The sequence below is a fragment of the Ranitomeya imitator genome, chromosome 4 (genome assembly GCF_032444005.1).
Source record: "Ranitomeya imitator isolate aRanImi1 chromosome 4, aRanImi1.pri, whole genome shotgun sequence".
In the NCBI taxonomy this organism is placed as follows: domain Eukaryota; kingdom Metazoa; phylum Chordata; class Amphibia; order Anura; family Dendrobatidae; genus Ranitomeya; species Ranitomeya imitator.
In genome coordinates, this window is record NC_091285.1 from 434150878 (window position 1) to 434170405 (window position 19528).

Genomic DNA, 19528 nt, shown 5'->3' on the forward strand with positions numbered 1-19528 from the left:
GAACATTCAGGTCTTTGGAGATGGACTTGTAGCCTTGAGATTGCTCATGCTTCCTCACAATTTGGTTTCTCAAGTCCTCAGACATTTCTTTGGTCTTCTTTATTTTCTCCATGCTCAATGTGGTACACACAAGGACACAGGACAGAGGTTGGGTCAACTTTAATCCATGTCAACTGGCTGCAAGTGTGATTTAGTTATTGCCAACACCTGTTAGGTGCCACAGGTAAGTTACAGGTGCTGTTAATTACACAAATTAGAGAAGCATCACATGATTTTTTGAATGGTGCCAATACTTTTGTCCACCCCCTTTTTATGTTTGGTGTGGAATTATATCCAGTTTGGCTTTAGGACAATTCTTTTTGTGTTTTTTTCATTTAAGACAAATTAAATGAAGATAATACCAAATGTGATTGCAATCATTTTCAGGAAGAAACTGAGTATTATCTGACAGAATTACAGGGGTGTTAATACTTTTGGCCATGACTGTATGTAATGTGTATACATGCGTGTGTGGTGTGTGTGATGTGTATGGATGTACTGTATATACACATGTATGTAATGTGTACATGCGTCTGTGTGATGTGTATGGGTGTACGGTTTATACACGTGCTTGTAATGTTTATGCATGTGTGTAATCGGTATAAGGTGGTGTGTATGTGTATGCATTATGTGTATCATTTAGCAGTATTATATATTATAAACGTGTAGTATAGCAATACTATGTATTTGTATATCATTGGAGTATGTACTGTATATTACGTTATATTTTATGCAAGTTGACAAGTTTAGTTTTAGGTGGAGCAGATTTGGGGGAGGGCCACACCGTTGCTCCATATGAAGAAACGCCTAGCTTAGTGATGAGCGTGCGTGCTTGGATAAGGTGTTATCTGAGCATGCTCGAGTGGTAATTTAGCATTTCGGCGTGCTCAAATGCTGTGCTCGAGACCCCACACATGCATGTCTTGTGGCTGTTCAAGAGCAGTTACACATGCAGGGATTGCCTAACAAACAGGCAAGTTCCAACATGTGTTGCGGCTGTCGAACATCCACGAGATGTGCAGCCGCGGCAAATTGAGCTTATTTTTCGAGCAGGCTGAAAATATTTGATTAAGACACGAGCATACTCAGATAACACCTAATCGAAGCACGCTCATCACTAATAGCTATGTCTCTGTATACAGTGCCTGGTTGAACTTTTAAAAGACGCATTTTGGCCTTTTTGCCGCAACGACTATATTTTAAGGAAGTCTCTCCCCTCCTACTTACCTAGGCTTCCTGATAAATAGTCACTCCAATTAATTGACTTATGATTATATTTGTTAACTTTATCTTTCATTGTTTCGTGCTGTGATAAAAAGTAGAAAAATGTGTTAGCAGCGTGTTGTATGGGGAGGGACCAAATATTTGTGTTATGAAAGCCAGTTATGGAGTCACATAGCGAAAAGTACCATATCTACCTAAATAGCAAATTTACTATACTACATGTACCATGCTGTTAAATTCACCACAATTCCCATCTGTCTAGAGTGGATTTATCGTGTCTGACTACACAAAGCTATTAATAAATATGGCTCCAATATATCCTACCCAGCCTAAAAAGGAGAAGCTGAGTGGCATGTTAGAACCATGGTTTTCTCTTCCTTCAATTGTCAACATAGTTTTGTATGCCTGAGGATGCAGATATTTTCTTTATGATTTTTCATTATTTATAGATTTCTATAATGAAAAACCCATTTTTTGTTCTTCAGTGGACAGTTTGCCATTGTAAAAAGGTGCAAAGAGAAGAAGACTGGGATAGATTACGCTGCCAAATTTATCAAGAAAAGACAAAGTCGTGCCAGTCGTAGGGGAGTGACACGGGAGGAGATAGAACGTGAGGTGGACATCCTACGAGATATTCAGCATCCCAACATCATCACTCTGCACGATGTCTATGAGAACAAGACGGACGTGGTCCTCATCCTGGAGCTGTGAGTCCCTAACACTAATAATCAGAGGAAACCAGTGAATTGATGTCATTAATAATACATGTTATGGTCCTTAATGATAATGGGACTGGTAACACATCAGGTTGTGCAGAGTTAATGATGTTAATATACAAAACAGTTGATGTCGCCAACTACACTTATTGTAGTATGTTAAGAAAAAACTGTAGGAAAACATCAACATAAGGAATATTAATGCTCAAATGACGGAAGCATCAAATGTAGACACAGGAAAATCTGAACAACTGGTATTCCAGGAGGAAATGATGCATCTCTTCCTTCCTTCAACTTCCTTCTCATCCTAAATTGTGAAGTCTTCCACATTGTAATTTTTGTAAAGGGGTCTGGTGACCAGTGGGGGAGGTGTTCTATTAAGCTTATGCTATTATTATATTTTATGTATTTGCACAAAACTACTTAATCTGGCCAATTAGCATATAGAAGTAGCTCATATCTTTTATTTATTGATTAAAATATACATAAATTATTAAAAAGTCATCTAGCTTCTCATTCAGTTTTAAACAGGAACTGATATAAATAGGAGATGACCCGTGAAATTCATATCCGTCAAGTGATGTGCAAAACCACAGTATTTTGATGTGACTTGTACCTTACTGTGCATTGCTAGATGGAGCCCTTAGGAAAGGTGGCCCTATGCAGCAGCCTGTCCCTCTTATCTCCCTATTCCATCACATTTCCTACAGAGGATTTTTCTCTTTGTCATAAGTTCAAATATTGGTATTAAGGTGTGTGGTGTGTGGCCTGGTGATATGGTGACCAACCGCTGGCCCATCTCCTCAAAATCCACTCAAAGCATGGTGACTAAATGGCTAGCACTGTTGCTTTGCAGATCTAGGGTATGGGGTTCAATTTCCACCAAGGACAACAACTGCAAGGAGTTTGTATGTTCTCCCCGTGTTTGCGTGGGTTTCCGCTGAGTTGTCTGGTTCTCTCCCACACTCCAAAGACATAAAGATAGGGATTGTAGATTGTGAGCCACAATGGGGACAGTAATGATAATGTCTGTAAATCGCTACAGAATATGATGGCGCCATATAAGCAATGCATAATAATAAATAAACCTCATATGGACAACAAGATACAATCACCTTCTGCCACAAACAAGGGGCCAAGTATGACTGATCCACCCACAATACAGAGCTGGCGGCATTAGAGCTGCCCGCTCTGCACTGCCCACTCTGCACTGCCCACTCTGCACTGCCCACTCTGAGGTGCTTGGAGATTTCTTTGTAGTTTTAGGATATTTTCACAGTGAGGTTTTTCCATACAGATTTTGACATGTATACTATGCAAAAATACACATAAAAACCCCACTGACCACCTAATATTGTGTTTGATTGGAAATCAGCATTGCTGTTTGTTAGCTGCGGATTTGAAAACTTCTTTAATAAGTGACATGTCATTTATTAAAGCTGGTTCCATACAAATAAATTCATACTTTCAATGTGGTGAATCTTTATCATCCCACAGTAATTCTGCAACTCAGCGACAGAAACTTGAGGGTCTGTCTAATCAGACTTCAGATTTTTCCATTTTTAGAAAACCTCCATGAGAACATACCTCTGTATAGCTGATTCAATAACAAGTAAAAGTTATTTTTTAATTAGTCAGTCTGTGAAGATGATCCTAATCAGTGATGAGCAAAAAGGGATTGCTTCAGGAAGCTAGCTGCTATACGTTCCAGCTCAGCGAAGAGTCATGGATGAGCACATTGCTTCTGTAGCCGTAGATGAGCCCATCTCACTGTGTCCTGTGTAATGTGGATTGATATTGAAAGACGTTCTATCTCTAGTTTGTGGTTCAGAAGGAGGATATTGCATGGCTTTTACTTCCTCTGCAATTTTCTTTAAAGAAGACCTGTTGTTCTCCTGACTTGTCTATTTCACAAAACACTTAAACGGGTCGTTCCATATCCAACATTCTATCCCAATGTGTAGTAGGTGTAATAATAATATTAGTAAATGCCTCCAATCAGAAATGTATTATAGTTCTTCTGATTCGCTATGTGCTTTCCCCGTATCCTGGGCATTGCAGTAGCTTGGGTATCTATGGTTGCGACATCTAACAGCTAACTAAAGGTACCTTCACACTCTGCAACTTTACAACGAGAACGACAGCAATCCGTGACGTTGCAGCGTCCTGGATAGCGATCTCGTTGTGTTTGACACGCAGCAGCGATCTGGATCCCGCTGTGACATCGCCGGTCGGAGCTAGAAGTCCAGAACTTTATTTGGTCGTCAGGTTGGCGTGTATCGTCATGTTTGACATCAAAAGCAACGATGCCTGCAATGTTTTACATGGAGCTAACAACCAGCTACAACGATAAGTGAGTCGCCGTTACGTCACAGGATCGCTCCTGCATCGTTCTGGAGCTGCTGTGTTTGACGTCTCTACAGCGACCTAAACAGCGACGCTGCAGCGATCGGCTCGTTGTCTATATCGCTGCAGCGTCGCTGAGTGAGACGGTACCTTAAGCGTCACTATAAGACTAGGCTATAGATACTTAAAATGCTTTTCCCATGAACAAATTTAATTTTAATCAATAGATCTTGGAATAATAATAATAAGTTCCACAATTGGATGTGTTTAAAAAAAATGTCCCTGTGCTGAGATAATCTTATAAATGTCCCCCTGCTGTGTACTGTGTAATGGCTGCGTCTGATCGTGCAGGAACATGGTCTGATCATATCACAGCTCTTGGACAGGGGGGGAAGAAAAAAGAGTTTATACAGACATTACAGCAGGGGATGATAGCTGATTGTTTCTTTGAAGTAAAACATTGTTTAAAAGCAGGCAGGGAAATGTTTTACCTCACAAGAAGAATCAGCTGTGATTTCGTGCTGTAATGTCTGTATACTCTTTTGCTTCTCTCCTGCCCATGAGCTTTGATATGATCAGACCATGTCCCAGTACGGTCAGACACAGCCATTAACTGTGTAAGATCGATAGTGTGGCCTCACGCCTCACGAGGCAAAAAACAATGCTTTATCATCGTAACGCCGAACAAAAAATGCACTAAAGAGCGATCAAAAAGACAAATGTAGATAAAAATGGTAAGGCCGGGGTCACACTTGCGAGTTCAATGCGAGAAACTCGCACGAGTCTCTCGCATCAAGTCCCGGCACTGCCGCCAGCACTTCTATGCAGCTGCACGCTTCGGTCCCGAGTGCCAGCGGCAGTGACGGGACTTGATGCAAGAGACTCGTGTGACCTCATTACAGACACAGTATAGTGCAAAACACATAAACAATTTAAAGGAAACTTTACATAGTAAAACATTAAGACATGGGTACGCCATCAGGGTACCGCATAAAGTGCACAGGAACAGCACTTAGGAGAGAGGGAGCACTGAGGGTCTCCGTCACCTCCTTACAATGTCACTTTGCAGTATGATGTCCCAACCAATCCCCTCACACAATATGATGCCCCATCACATATTATAATATCCTCACAAAGCTACCAACACAGTATGGAGTTGCCACAAATCCCCTCACACAGCATGTCACCACAGTGCCACCAATGCAGTATGAGATGCCCACAAAGCTCCCTTCATAGTTTGATGTTATTACAAATCCTCCTTACACAGTTTGATGTACACAAACAGCCCTTCGCTGTCGGTATGATGTCCTCATACAGGCCCCTTAAGAGCCAGTTTGATGACCCCACGCAGGCCCTATAGGGCACAGTGTGATGTCCCAAACACAGGCCCATTAGGGCAGAGTACGATGCTTACACATAGGCCCTTTAGGGCACAGTATGATGTACCCAGACAGGCCCTTAAGGCATAGTATGATGTCCCCACTCAGCCTCCTTTGGGCAAAATATACAGGCCCATTGTCAACCTATCCCTGTTCTTTCACTGCTTCTATAACATTGCAGGATAGGTACAATGAATATCAATTGTATAGAATTCCAAATAGTAGGCAAAGTGGTTATGACCTCCATTACATGTATGCAAAAATGATACAGTGAGAAAATTAAGTATTTGATACACTGCTGGTTTTACAAGTTTTCCCACCTACAAAGAATGGAGAGGTCTGTAGTTTTTATTGTAAATCCAGAAAATCACATTGTATGATTTTTACATAAGTAATTTCCATTTTATTGCATGTATTAAGTATTTGATTCAATAGAAAAACAGAACTTAACCCCTTAATGACCGACGCTTTTTCTGGTTTTGCGTTTTCGTTTTTTTTGCTCCCCTCCTGCCCAGAGCCATAACTTTTTTATTTTTCCATCAATATGGCCATGTGAGGGCTTTTTCTTTGTGAGACAAATTGTACTTTTGAAAGACACCATTGGTGTTACCATGTCGTGTACTAGAACACGGGAAAAAATTTCCAAGTGCGGTGAAATTGCAAAAAAGTGCAATCCCAAACTTGTTTGCTGTTTGGCTTTTTTGCTAGGTTCACCAAAATGCAAAAACTGACCTGCCATTATGATTTTCCAGGTCATTACAAGTTCATGGACACCAAACATGTCTAAGTTCTTTTTATCTAAATGGTGAAAAAAAGTTCCAAACTTTGCTAAAAAAAGAAAAAATTGTGCAATTTTCCGTTACCCGTAGCGTCTCCATTTTTCATGATCTGGGGTTGAGTGAGGACTTATTTTTTGTGTGCCAAGCTGACTTTTTTAATGATACCACTTTAGTGCAGATACATTCTTTTGGTCACCCGTTATTGCATTTTAATGCAATGTCGCGGCGACCAAAAAAAGGAATTCTGGCGTTTTTACTTTTTTTCTCACTATGCCGTTTAGCAATCAGGTTAATCCCTTTTTTATTGATAGATCGGGCAATTCTGAACGCGGCTATACCAAATATGTGTAGGTTTGATTTTTTTTTATTGTTTTATTTTGAATGGGGTGAAAGGGGGTGTTAGGGCTAGCGGAACGCACCAGGTATAGGAAGGAAACAACAAGGTGCATTCGCAGCCCGAGGTCCACCGTGCATGAAAACGCTGTGCCCTGTTAACCTCACAGAGGATCACAGCTACCTAACTGAGCAAAGCAAAGAGTGGTCATGCAGACAACATAGCACACAAACAACTCCTCACCGGAGGTGCCGGTATTCTAGGGGCTTATTTTAGCCATGCCCTGAATCCAAGTATACCAAACTCCTCAACAGAGGTGTCGGTATTCTAGGAGCTTATTTCAGCCAATGGGAGACCGCCGCAGACATGGCTCGAGATTCCCCCTGTGCAGCGGTGGGAACTCGTCCCCTAACATTACTCCCCTCCTAGGGCCCCCCTCCTTGGGCCTCGCTACGCTCAAAGGCTGCAATGAGCAGCGGAGCCCGAATGTGCTCCACAGATTCCCAGGTTCTGTCCTCTGGGCCGTGACCCTTCCAGTCCACCAGATAATATTTCTTGCCACATATCACCTTGCACCGCACGATAGAGTTCACCTCAAACTCATCCGTGGACGAACCCGATGTCCCGGCAGATGACTCGGAAAACCGGAACAAATAGGCTTTAAGAGGGAAACGTCAAAGGTGTCGATGATACCAAGGCGTGGAGGAATAGCCAAATGGTTGACCTGTTCCAGAACCTTGAAAGGGCCTATGTAGCGAGGCGCAAACTTAGTGGACTCAACTCGCAACCTGATTTTACAGGCGGAGAGCCACACTAAGTCGCCAGGAGCAAAGGTTGGAGCGGGGCGCCGGTGTGCATCAGCAGAAACCCTCATTCTCTACTTAGAGGCCCGGATAGCATCCTGTGTGCAGTCCCAAATGTCACGTGCCTCCACCGCCCAGTCTGCCACCCTAGAATCGGTGGATGACATGGGCATGGGCACAGGGACACGCGGATGCTGGCCGTAATTGAGGAGAAATGGAGTTTGCCCGGTAGAGTCGGCTACGGTGTTGTTCAAGGCAAATTCCACCCAAGGTAACAAAGATGCCCAGTCATCCTGCCTGGCGGAGACAAAATGTCGCAAGTATGTGACCAGAGTCTGGTTGGCCCTCTCTACCAACCCATTCGTCTCGGGATGATAAGCAGAAGAGAGATTCAGCTCAATGCTGAGTAAATGACAGAACCGAGACGCAAACTGAGGACCTCGGTCACTGACAATTTTGTCAGGCATGCCATGTAGATGGAAAACATGTTTGACGAACAAGGCCGCTAAAGCCCCTGCAGAAGGTAATCGTGGAAGCGGAACCAAGTGCATCATCTTAGAAAAATGGTCAGTGACTACCCAGATAACTGTACAGCTACGAGACTTGGGTAAGCCTACCATGAAGTCCATCCCGACCATCTCCCAGGGCCTGTCTGCCACCGCCAGGGGTTAAAGTAGCCCAGCAGGCCGTTGACAAGGAGGCCGATTCTTGGCGCAGGAGACACACGCCCGAATATAGTCCCCAACGTCACGGGCCATATGCGGCCACCAGTACATCCTCGCCAAGAGCTCAGATGTCCTCTTGGTCCCAAAATGTCCACCCACCCTGGATGAGTGAGCCCAAGAGAGAACCTCTGGTCGCAAATTAGATGGAATGAAAGTCTTGCCTGGGGGCACAGACTCTAGCGAAACCGGAGCCACAGTTCTCAGGCTCTCTGAAGGGACAATAAACCAAGGCTCCTCTGATGATGATGACACTACAGAGCGAGGGAGAGCATCGGCACGAATGTTCTTCTCCCCGGAAAGAAAATGGAGGGTGAAATGGAACCGGGAGAAGAACAGGGACCATCTAGCCTGGCAAGAATTTAGCTGCTGGGCTGTCTGTATATACACCATGTTCTTGTGGTCTGTGAACACTTGGAAGGGAAAACGAGCTTCCTCCAGGAGGTGTCTCCACACTGAGAAAGCCAACTTCATGGCTAGCAGCTCCCTGTCCCCGATGGAATAATTCCTCTCCGCTGGTGAAAAGGTCTTGGAGAAGAAGCAAGGATGCTTCAGACCCTGAGCATCCTTTTGGAAGAGATCTGCTCCAGCACCAATGGATGAGGCATCCACCTCCATAATAAATGGCTTATCTACATCGGGGCGATGTAGGATGGGAGCGTTAGCCAAGTGTGACTTAATCGAGAGAAAGGCCTTGGAGACCTCCTCCAACCACAACTTGGGATTTGCTCCCTTCTTGGTGAGGGCAACCAAGGGAGCTACCAAAGTTGAGAAGTGGGGAATGAACTGGCGATAGTAATTAATGAACCCCATAAAGCGCTGCACCGCTTTGAGAGAATGGGGTTCCTGCCAGTCCATTACAGCCTGTAGCTTGGCAGGATCCATAGCCAATCCCTGGGCAGAGATGATATAGCCAAAGAAAGGTAAGGACTCCTGCTCAAACACACACTTCTCCAACTTGGCATAGAGGGCGTTAGCCCGTAGGAGGTTGAAGACCTTGCAAACATCTCTCTGGTGGGAGTCAATATCTGGAGAGTAGATAAGAATATCATCCAGATAAACTACGACCGAGGTGGAGAGCATATCCTGGAAGATGTCATTTACAAAGTCTTGGAAAACAGCTCGGGCATTACAGAGCCCGAAGGGCATCACCAGATATTCATAGTGCTCATCCCTGGTGTTAAAATCCGTCTTCCATTCGTTCCCCTCACGGATGCGAATCAGGTTGTAAGCACCCCGCAGATCTAATTTAGTAACTACCCTTGCTCCCCGTAGCCTATCAAAAGGCTCAGATATCAGGGGTAGTGGGTACTTATTCTTAACGGTGATGGCATTAAGACCCCTGTAGTCTATGCATGGACGCAGTTCTCCACTCTTCTTCTGTACGAAGAAGAACCCAGTCCCTGCAGGTGACACTGACTTCCTAATGAATCCTCTTGCCAGATTCTCTCGGATATACTGGGACATTGCCTCCGTCTCCAGAAGAGATAACGGATAGACTCGACCCCGGAGAGGCTCTGCACCAGACAAGAGGTCAATAGGACAGTCATAGGGGTGGTGAGGCGGAAGGGTCTCCGCAGCCCTTATGGAGAACACGTCCGCATAGGACCAATAGTGCTTGGGAAGAGAGGAAAGATCTATGGGTACCTCAGTTGTAGCAACCTGAACGCACTCCCTCTGACATCTACCCTCACAGGATTTACTCCATCCCAGAATTCTCCCTGGAGACCACTCTATATGAGGAGAATGGTAGCGTAACCATGGTATCCCCAACAGGACCTCATCAATTCCCTCGGGAATGACAAGTAGAGAAATAATGTTCTGATGAGATGGAGACGTGGAGAGAGTGAATGGAATGGTTTGGTGTGTAATCTGTGAGGGTAGTGTCGACCCATTTACCACTCGAACGGTCACAGGTTTGGCGAGCATCTCCAGGGGTATTGCGTGTCGCTGGGAGAAAGCAGATGACATAAAGTTGCCTTCTGCCCCGGAGTCCATGCAAAGCTCTACCATAAGAGTGGATGGGCCTATGGTAATTGTCCTCTTGAAGGACAATTCAGAGGAAAATGTCTCCGTGTCTAGTGTACCTCCTCCAACTACCAATAGACGCCGACGTTTCCCCAACCGCTGAGAACACCTGGAGGCAAGATGTCCTGACTGCCGGCAAATATGACAGACCTTAAGTGCACAAGCTTGGATCCCGCTCGTGACACCTCTATGGCCTCATGTGACTAGGGAACCTGGACTAGAGATTCCAGAGGTTTGGCAAAGGTGGGAGCCAGTCGAAACCTCTGCCTACACTGGGCTTGCTCCAACCTTCGCTCATGAAAACGAAGGTCGATGCGAGTTCATATAGCTATGAGCTCCTCCAGTGTGGCAGGCATCTCCATAGTGGCAAAAGCGTCCTTCACATGGTCAGCCAGCCCCCTCCAAAACACCGGGATGAGAGCTTTATCCGGCCACTCCAGCTCAGAGGCTAGAGTCCGGAAACGGACAGCAAAATGGCTGACCATGGATGACCCCTGAGTCAATGCCAGCAGTTGGAGCACCGTATCATGGGTGACTCGAGGTTCTAAAAAGACCTGCTTCAAAGTGCTCAAGAACTGAGAAGCTCTCTGCACCACATGATCGTCGCGCTCCCACAGCGGCGTAGCCCACTCCAACACCCTGTCCGACAGAAGAGAGATTATAAATTCCACCCTTGCCTGCTCTGTAGGAAAACATGCAGCCAGAAGCTCGAGGTGTATACCGCACTGGCTCACGATGCCCCTACAGGTTTTACTGTCACCAGAGATTTTCTCTGGAAGCAGGAGATGGGATAAAGTCGGAACAGAGGTGGCAAAGTTGCTGCAGCCGTGCTAGCAGCTATTGCGGTTACATCCACAACTAAGGTTGCACACTCGAGAGTCGCCAACCTGCCCTCCAGCTGCTGGATGTACCCCTGCAATCGCTGTTTGCCCACCATTACTTAGCCAGACCATGGCGCTAGTATACTGTTAGGGCTAGCGGAACGCACCGAGTATAGGAAGGAAACAACAAGGTGCGTTCACAGCCCTGGGTCCACCATGTAGATATCTGCCGCAAAGTAATTGGCGGCACTATATGACGGTATAAGCGAACTCTGTTAACTTCACAGAATCGCAAAGATATGAAAACGCTGTGCCCTGTTAACCTCACCGAGGATGACAGCTACCTAACCGAGCAAAGCAAAGAATGGTCATGCAGATAGCATAGCACACAAACAACTCCTCACCGGAGGTGCCGGTATTCTAGGGGCTTAAGTCTGGCGGGCCCTGAATCCAAGCATACAAAACTCCTCACTGGAGGTGCCGGTATTCTAGGGGCTTATTTCAGCCAACCCTGACCACATGCAGACATAAATACCAAGTAGCAAAGCTCATAACATAGGTTGATACTAGCGCATGGCCGTGCGGCCATGCAAACCTTATATAGCTGCAGCAGACAAGGACCTTCCTAGTGGTCCAATTGGAGCTGCTACAGGACCTGAGCGTGTGACCCCCGACCTCCAATGAGAGGTCCTCCCGTGGGCATGCTCAGTGTGTGCAAAGCAGGACTTCGTCCCAGAAAAGCCTGCTCGCCGCTGACCAGTGCTGGCTACAAAAGCAAAGCCTGGAAAGGCAGCAGTAACCCTTTGCACAGTGTCAGGCTGAGCGAGACGCTGGGACCGACGTCTCCGCTGAGCAGGCTCCACTGCGGCTGATGCAGAATGGAAGACCACAGCAGACATAGCTCGAGATTCCCCCTGTGCAGCGGCGGGAACTTGACACCTAACACGGGGGTGATTTAAACTTTTATATATTTTTATTTGTTCATATTTTTAAAAACTTTTTTTTTTTAATTTTAGCATGCTTCAATAGCCTCCATGGGAGGCTAGAAGCTCCCACAAATCGATCGCGTTTGCTACATAGAGGTGATGCTCAGATCGCCCCTATGTTGTAGAATTGCAGCATTGCTATGAGCGCCGACCACAGGGTGGTGCTCACAGCAATTTGGCATCAACAACCATAGAGGTCTGCAGGAGACCTCTGGTTGTTATTCCGACACACTGATGACCCCCGATCATGTAACGGGGGTCACCGGTGCATGCATTTCTGGCCGGATGGCCGGAAGCACTTGTTAAATGCCGCTGTCAGAGGTTGACTGCGGCATTTAACTAGTTAATAGGCGCGGGCGGATTGCAATTCTGCCCACGCCTATTGGGGGCACATGTCAGCTGTTGAAAACAGCTGACATGTCCCGGCTTTGATGCGGGCTCACCGCCGGAGCCCGCATGAAAGCGAGGGTTCTGCCATCGTACGTACTACTCCAACCGATGGCAGAAATGGCTTAATATTTGGTGCAGAAACCTTTGTTTGCAATTACAGAGGTCAGACGTTTCCTGTAGTTCTTGACCACGTTTGCACATACTGCAACAGGGTTTTTGGCCCACTACTCCTTACAGATCTTCTCCAGATCTTTCAGGTTTCGGGGCTGTCACTGGGCAACATTGTGTTTTATCTCCCTCCAAAGATTTTCTGTTGAGTTCAGATCTGGAGACTGGCTAGGCCACTCCAGGACCTTGAAATGCTTCTAATGGAGCCACTCCTTAGTTGCCCTGGCTGTGTGTTTCGGGTCATTGTCATGCTGGAAGACGCAGCCATGACTTATCTTCATTGCTCTTTGAGGGAAGGAGGTTGATGGCCAAAATCTTGCGATATACAACCCCATCCATCCTCCCTTCAATACGGTACAGTCGTCCTGTCCACTTTGCAGAAAAGCACCCCCAAAGTATGATGTTTCCCCCGCTATGTTTCTTGGTGTTCTTGGGGTTGTACTCATTCCTCCAAACACGGCGAATGGAATTGAGATCAAAAAATTCTATTTTGTTTCATCTGACCACATGACCTTCTCCCATTCCTCTTCTGGAACATCCAGATGGTCATTGGCTAACTTGCAAGAGGCCTGGACATGTGCTGGGGAGAGCAGTGGGACCTTGCATGCCCTGCAGGATTTTAATCCATGATGCCGTAGTTACTAATGGTAATGTTTGAGACTATGGTCCCACCTCTCTTCAGGTCATTGTCCAGGACCTCCCATGTAGTTCAGGGCTGATTTCTGATGTTTCTCAAAATTATCCTTACTAGTGATGGGCGAACTCGAACTGTAATGCTCACATAGTGTTCGGTCACGCGGTCCCGAACATGTGTTTCCATGGGAAATAGATCCTACAGTTTGGGTCCAGTTTGGGAAAAAACAACAGAAAATTAATTATAAACATTATAATTATACTTACCTGTCCAGTGACGTGTCCTCCTGTCCCGCTGTTTCCCGTCCGCATCTGCTTCCGGGGCCGCTCATTACCTTCTCCCGGTATTCACTGCACTTGGCAGTCTTTGGCTTTTTCCGGCAGTGTTTGTGCGGTGACGTCACTGCACGAACATTGCCGAAAAAAGTCAAAGACTGTCAAGTTCAGTGAATACTGCCGGCAGTTAGGCTGGGTTCACTGTTATGACCTGGTGGTAAGGACAATAATGGACCTGGTGGTTAAGAGCACATGGAATGACCTGATAGTTACTAATAATACAGACAAGCTCTGGGACGTGGGAACTCTGCTGACCGCAATCCCTGATCCTATCACACGCACTAGAAATAGCCGTGGATTGCTCCTAACGCTCCCTATGCAACTCGACACAGCCTAAGAAACTAGCTAGCCCTAGAGATAGAAAAATAAAGCCTACCTTGCCTCAGAGAAATTCCCCAAAGGAAAAGGCAGCCCCCCACATATAATGACTGTGAGTAAAGATAAAAATTACAAACACAGAGATGAGATAGATTTAGCAAAGTGAGGCCCGACTTACTGAACAGACAGAGGATAGGAAAGGTAACTTTGCGGTCAGCACAAAAAACTACAAAAAGACCACGCAGAGGGCGCAAAAAGACCCTCCGCACCGACTCACGGTGCGGAGGCGCTCCCTCTGCGTCCCAGAGCTTCCAGCAAGCAAGACGAAAATCAAAATAGCAAGCTGGACAGAAAAATAGCAAATCAGAGAAAAACAAGTGGAACTTAGCTTCTGCTGGGAAGACAGGTCACAAGAACGATCCAGGAGAGAACTAGACCAATGCTGGAACATTGACAGGTGGCATGGAGCAATGATCTAAGTGGAGTTAAATAGAGCAGCCAGCTAACGAATTAACCTCGTCACCTGTGGAAGGAAACTCAGAAGCCGCAGCTCCACTCACAACCACCAGAGGAAGCCCATGGACAGAACCAGCCGAAGTACCATTCATGACCACAGGAGGGAGCTCGACAACAGAATTCACAACAGTACCCCCCCCTTGAGGAGGGGTCACCGAACCCTCACCAGAGCCCCCAGGCCGACCAGGACGAGCCAAATGAAAGGCACGAACCAGATCGGCAGCATGAACATCGGAGGCAAAGACCCAGGAATTATCTTCCTGACTATAACCCTTCCACTTGACCAGGTACTGGAGTTTCCATCTCAAAATACGAGAATCCAAAATCTTCTCCACCACATACTCCAACTCCCCCTCAACCAACACCGGGGCAGGAGGATCAACGGATGGAACCACAGGCGCCACGTATCTCCGCAACAATGACCTATGGAATACATTATGGATGGCAAAAGAAGCTGGAAGGGTCAAACGAAACGACACAGGATTGAGAACCTCAGAAATCTTATACGGACCAATGAAACGAGGCTTAAACTTAGGAGAGGAAACCTTCATAGGAACATAACGAGACGACAACCAAACCAAATCCCCAACACGAAGTCGGGGACCCACACAGCGCCGGCGGTTAGCGAAACGTTGAGCCTTCTCCTGGGACAATGTCAAATTGTCCACCACATGAGTCCAAATCTGCTGCAACCTATCCACCACAGTATCTACACCAGGACAGTCCGAAGACTCAACCTGCCCTGAAGAGAAACGAGGATGGAAACCAGAATTGCAGAAAAACGGCGAAACCAAAGTAGCCGAGCTGGCCCGATTATTAAGAGCGAACTCAGCCAAAGGCAAAAAGGACACCCAATCATCCTGATCAGCAGAAACAAAGCATCTCAGATATGTTTCCAAAGTCTGATTAGTTCGTTCGGTTTGGCCATTTGTCTGAGGATGGAAAGCCGAGGAAAAAGACAAATCAATGCCCATCCCAGCACAAAAGGCTCGCCAAAACCTCGAAACAAACTGGGAACCTCTGTCCGAAACGATGTTCTCCGGAATGCCATGTAAACGAACCACATGCTGGAAAAACAATGGCACCAAATCAGAGGAGGAAGGCAATTTAGACAAGGGTACCAAATGGACCATCTTAGAGAAGCGATCACAAACCTGTTATGAACTGGTGATTCAGAACCACAATGGACCTGGTGGTTACGAGCACAGAAAATGACCTGATAGTTGCTAATCACATAGGACGAGCTCTGAGATGTGGGAACTCTGCTGACTGCAATCCCTAATCCTATCACACCACACTAGAGGTAGCCGTGGAGCGCTCCTGACCAGACCTAGGTGCCTCGGCCACAGCCTGAAAAACTAGCTAGCCCTGAAGATAGAAAAATAAGCCTACCTTGCCTCAGAGAAATTCCCCAAAGGAAAAGGCAGCCCCCCACATATAATGACTGTGAGTAAAGATGAAAATACAAACACAGAGATGAAATAGATTTAGCAAAGTGAGGCCCGACTTACTGAATAGACCGAGGATAGGAAAGATAGCTTTGCGGTCAGCACAAAAACCTACAAACAACCACGCAGAGGGCGCAAAAAGACCCTCCGCACCGACTAACGGTACGGAGGTGCTTCCTCTGCGTCCCAGAGCTTCCAGCAAGCAAGACAAACCAATATAGCAAGCTGGACAGAAAAAATAGCAAACAAAAGTAACACAAGCAGAACTTAGCTTATGCAGGGCAGACAGGCCACAAGAACGATCCAGGAGAGAGCAAGACCAATAGTGGAACATTGACTGGAGGCCAGGAACAAAGAACTAGGTGGAGTTAAATAGAGCAGCACTTAACGACTTAACCTCGTCACCTGAGGAAGGAAACTCAGAAGCCGCAGCCCCACTCACATCCACCAAAGGAAGCTCATGGACAGAACCAGCCGAAGTACCACTCATGACCACAGGAGGGAGCTTGACCACAGAATTCACAACACAAACCACCCAAATGACCGACATCTTTTGAGAGACAGGGAGATCCGAAATAAAATCCATAGAGATATGCGTCCAGGGCCCCTTCGGGACCGGCAAGGGCAAAAGCAACCCACTGGCACGAGAACAGCAGGGCTTAGCCCGAGCACAAGTCCCACAGGACTGCACAAAAGAACGCACATCCCGCGACAAAGACGGCCACCAAAAGGATCTAGCCACCAAATCTCTGGTAACAAAGATTCCAGGATGACCAGCCAACACCGAACAATGAACCTCAGAGATAACTCTACTAGTCCATTTATCAGGGACAAACGGTTTCTCCGCTGGGCAACGGTCAGGTCTATCAGCCTGAAATTTTTGCAGCACCCGCCGCAAATCAGGGGAGATGGCAGAAAAAATTACCCCCTCTTTGAGAATACCCGCCGGCTCAGGAACACCCGGAGAGTCGGGCACAAAACTCCTTGACAGGGCATCAGCCTTCACATTCTTAGAGCCTGGAAGGTACGAAACCACAAAATCAAAACGGGAGAAAAATAGCGACCAACGAGCCTGTCTAGAATTCAACCGTTTGGCAGACTCGAGATAAGTCAAATTCTTGTGATCCGTCAAGACCACCACGCGATGCTTGGCTCCTTCAAGCCAATGACGCCACTCCTCGAATGCCCACTTCATGGCCAACAACTCCCGATTGCCAACATCATAATTGCGCTCAGCAGGCGAGAATTTTCTAGAAAAGAAGGCACATGGTTTCATCACCGATCCATCAGAACGTCTTTGCGACAAAACAGCCCATGCTCCAATCTCAGAAGCATCAACCTCGACCTGAAACGGAAGCAAAACATCTGGCTGGCACAACACAGGGGCAGAAGAAAAACGACGCTTCAACTCCTGAAAAGCTTCCACAGCCGCAGAAGACCAATTGACCACATCAGCACCCTTCTTGGTCAAATCAGTCAACGGTTTAGCAACACTAGAAAAATTACTGATGAAGCGACGATAAAAATGAGCAAAGCCAAGGAACTTTTGCAGACTCTTCACAGATGTCGGCTGAGTCCAATCATAAATGGCCTGGACTTTAACAGGGTCCATCTCGATAGTAGAAGTGGAAAAAATGAAACCCAAAAATGAAACCTTCTGAACTCCAAAGAGACACTTTGACCCCTTCACAAACAAAGAATTAGCACGAAGGACCTGGAACACCATTCTGACCTGCTTCACGTGAAACTCCCAATCATCCGAGAAGACCAAAATATCATCCAAATATACAATCAGGAATTTATCCAGGTACTCTCGGAAGATGTCATGCATAAAGGACTGAAATACTGATGGAGCATTGGAAAGCCCGAATGGCATAACCAGGTACTCAAAATGGCCCTCGGGCGTATTGAATGCTGTTTTCCATTCATCGCCCTGTTTAATACGCACAAGATTATACGCACCACGAAGATCTATCTTGGTGAACCAACTAGCCCCCTTAATCCGAGCAAATAAATCCGACAGCAGCGGCAAAGTGTACTGAAATTTGACTGTGATCTTATTAAGAAGGCGGTAATCAATACAAGGTCTCAAAGAACCATCCTTCTTGGCCACAAAAAAGAACCCTGCTCCCAATGGTGACGACGACGGGCGAATATGACCTTTCTCCAAGGATTCCTTTACATAACTCCGCATAGCGGTGTGCTCTGGCACAGATAAATTGAACAGTCGGCCCTTAGGAAACTTACTACCAGGAATCAAATTGATAGCACAATCGCAATCTCTATGAGGAGGTAGGGCACTGGATTTGGGCTCATCAAATACATCCCGGTAATCCGACAAAAACTGCGGGACTTCAGAAGGGGTGGATGACGAAATAGACAAAAATGGAACATCACCATGTACCCCCTGACAACCCCAGCTGGACACAGACATAGATTTCCAATCCAATACTGGATTATGGACCTGTAGCCATGGCAACCCCAAAACGACCACATCATGCAGATTATGCAACACGAAAAAGCGACTATCCTCCTGATGTGCAGGAGCCATGCACATGGTCAATTGGGTCCAGTACTGAGGCTTATTCTTGGCCAAAGGCGTAGCATCAATTCCTCTCAATGGAATAGGATACTGCAAGGGCTCCAAGAAAAAACCACAGCGCCTGGCAAATTCCAGATCCATCAAATTCAGGGCAGCGCCTGAATCCACAAATGCCATAACAGAATAGGATGACAAGGAGCAAATCAGAGTAACGGACAAAAGAAATTTCGACTGTACCGTACCAATGGTAGCAGACCTAGCGAAACGCTTAGTGCGCTTAGCACAATCGGAGATAGCATGAGTGGAATCACCACAGTAAAAACACAGCCCATTCCGGCGTCTGTGCTCTTGCCGTTCAGCTCTGGTCAAAGTCCTATCACATTGCATAGGCTCAGGTCTATGCTCAGATAATACCGCCAAATGGTGCACAGCTTTGCGCTCACGCAAGCGCCGATCGATCTGAATGGCCAAAGACGTAGACTCATTCAGACCAGCTGGCATGGGAAATCCCACCATGACATCCTTAAGGGCTTCAGAGAGACCCTTTCTGAAAATTGCTGCCAGGGCACATTCATTCCACTGAGTGAGTACAGACCACTTTCTAAACTTCTGACAATATATTTCTACCTCATCCTGACCCTGACACAGAGCCAGCAAGATTTTCTCTGACTGATCCACTGAATTAGGTTCATCATAAAGCAATCCGAGCGCCAGAAAAAACGCATCAACATCACGCAATGCCGGATCTCCTGGCGCAAGGGAAAATGCCCAGTCTTGAGGGTCGCCACGTAACAAAGAAATAATGATTTTCACTTGTTGAACAGGGTCACCTGAGGAGCGAGGTTTCAAAGCAAGAAACAATTTACAATTATTTTTGAAATTCAGAAACTTAGATCTATCCCCAAAAAACAAATCAGGAATTGGAATCCTAGGCTCTAACATCGGATTCTGAACCACAAAATCTTGAATGTTTTGTACCCTTGCAGTGAGATTATCCATA

At 46.3% G+C, this 19528-nt stretch overlaps 1 protein-coding gene across 1 annotated transcript in view; it reads left to right on the forward strand.

The window, feature by feature from the left end:
- Nucleotides 1-19528, forward strand: part of DAPK2 (death associated protein kinase 2) — a 75968-nt gene that overhangs the window by 41239 nt on the left and 15201 nt on the right. Inside the window, exon 3 of the mRNA XM_069765570.1 lies at nt 1749-1970. Within this exon, the coding sequence (XP_069621671.1) occupies nt 1749-1970 (222 nt within the window). The remainder of the gene's footprint in view (nt 1-1748; nt 1971-19528) is intronic.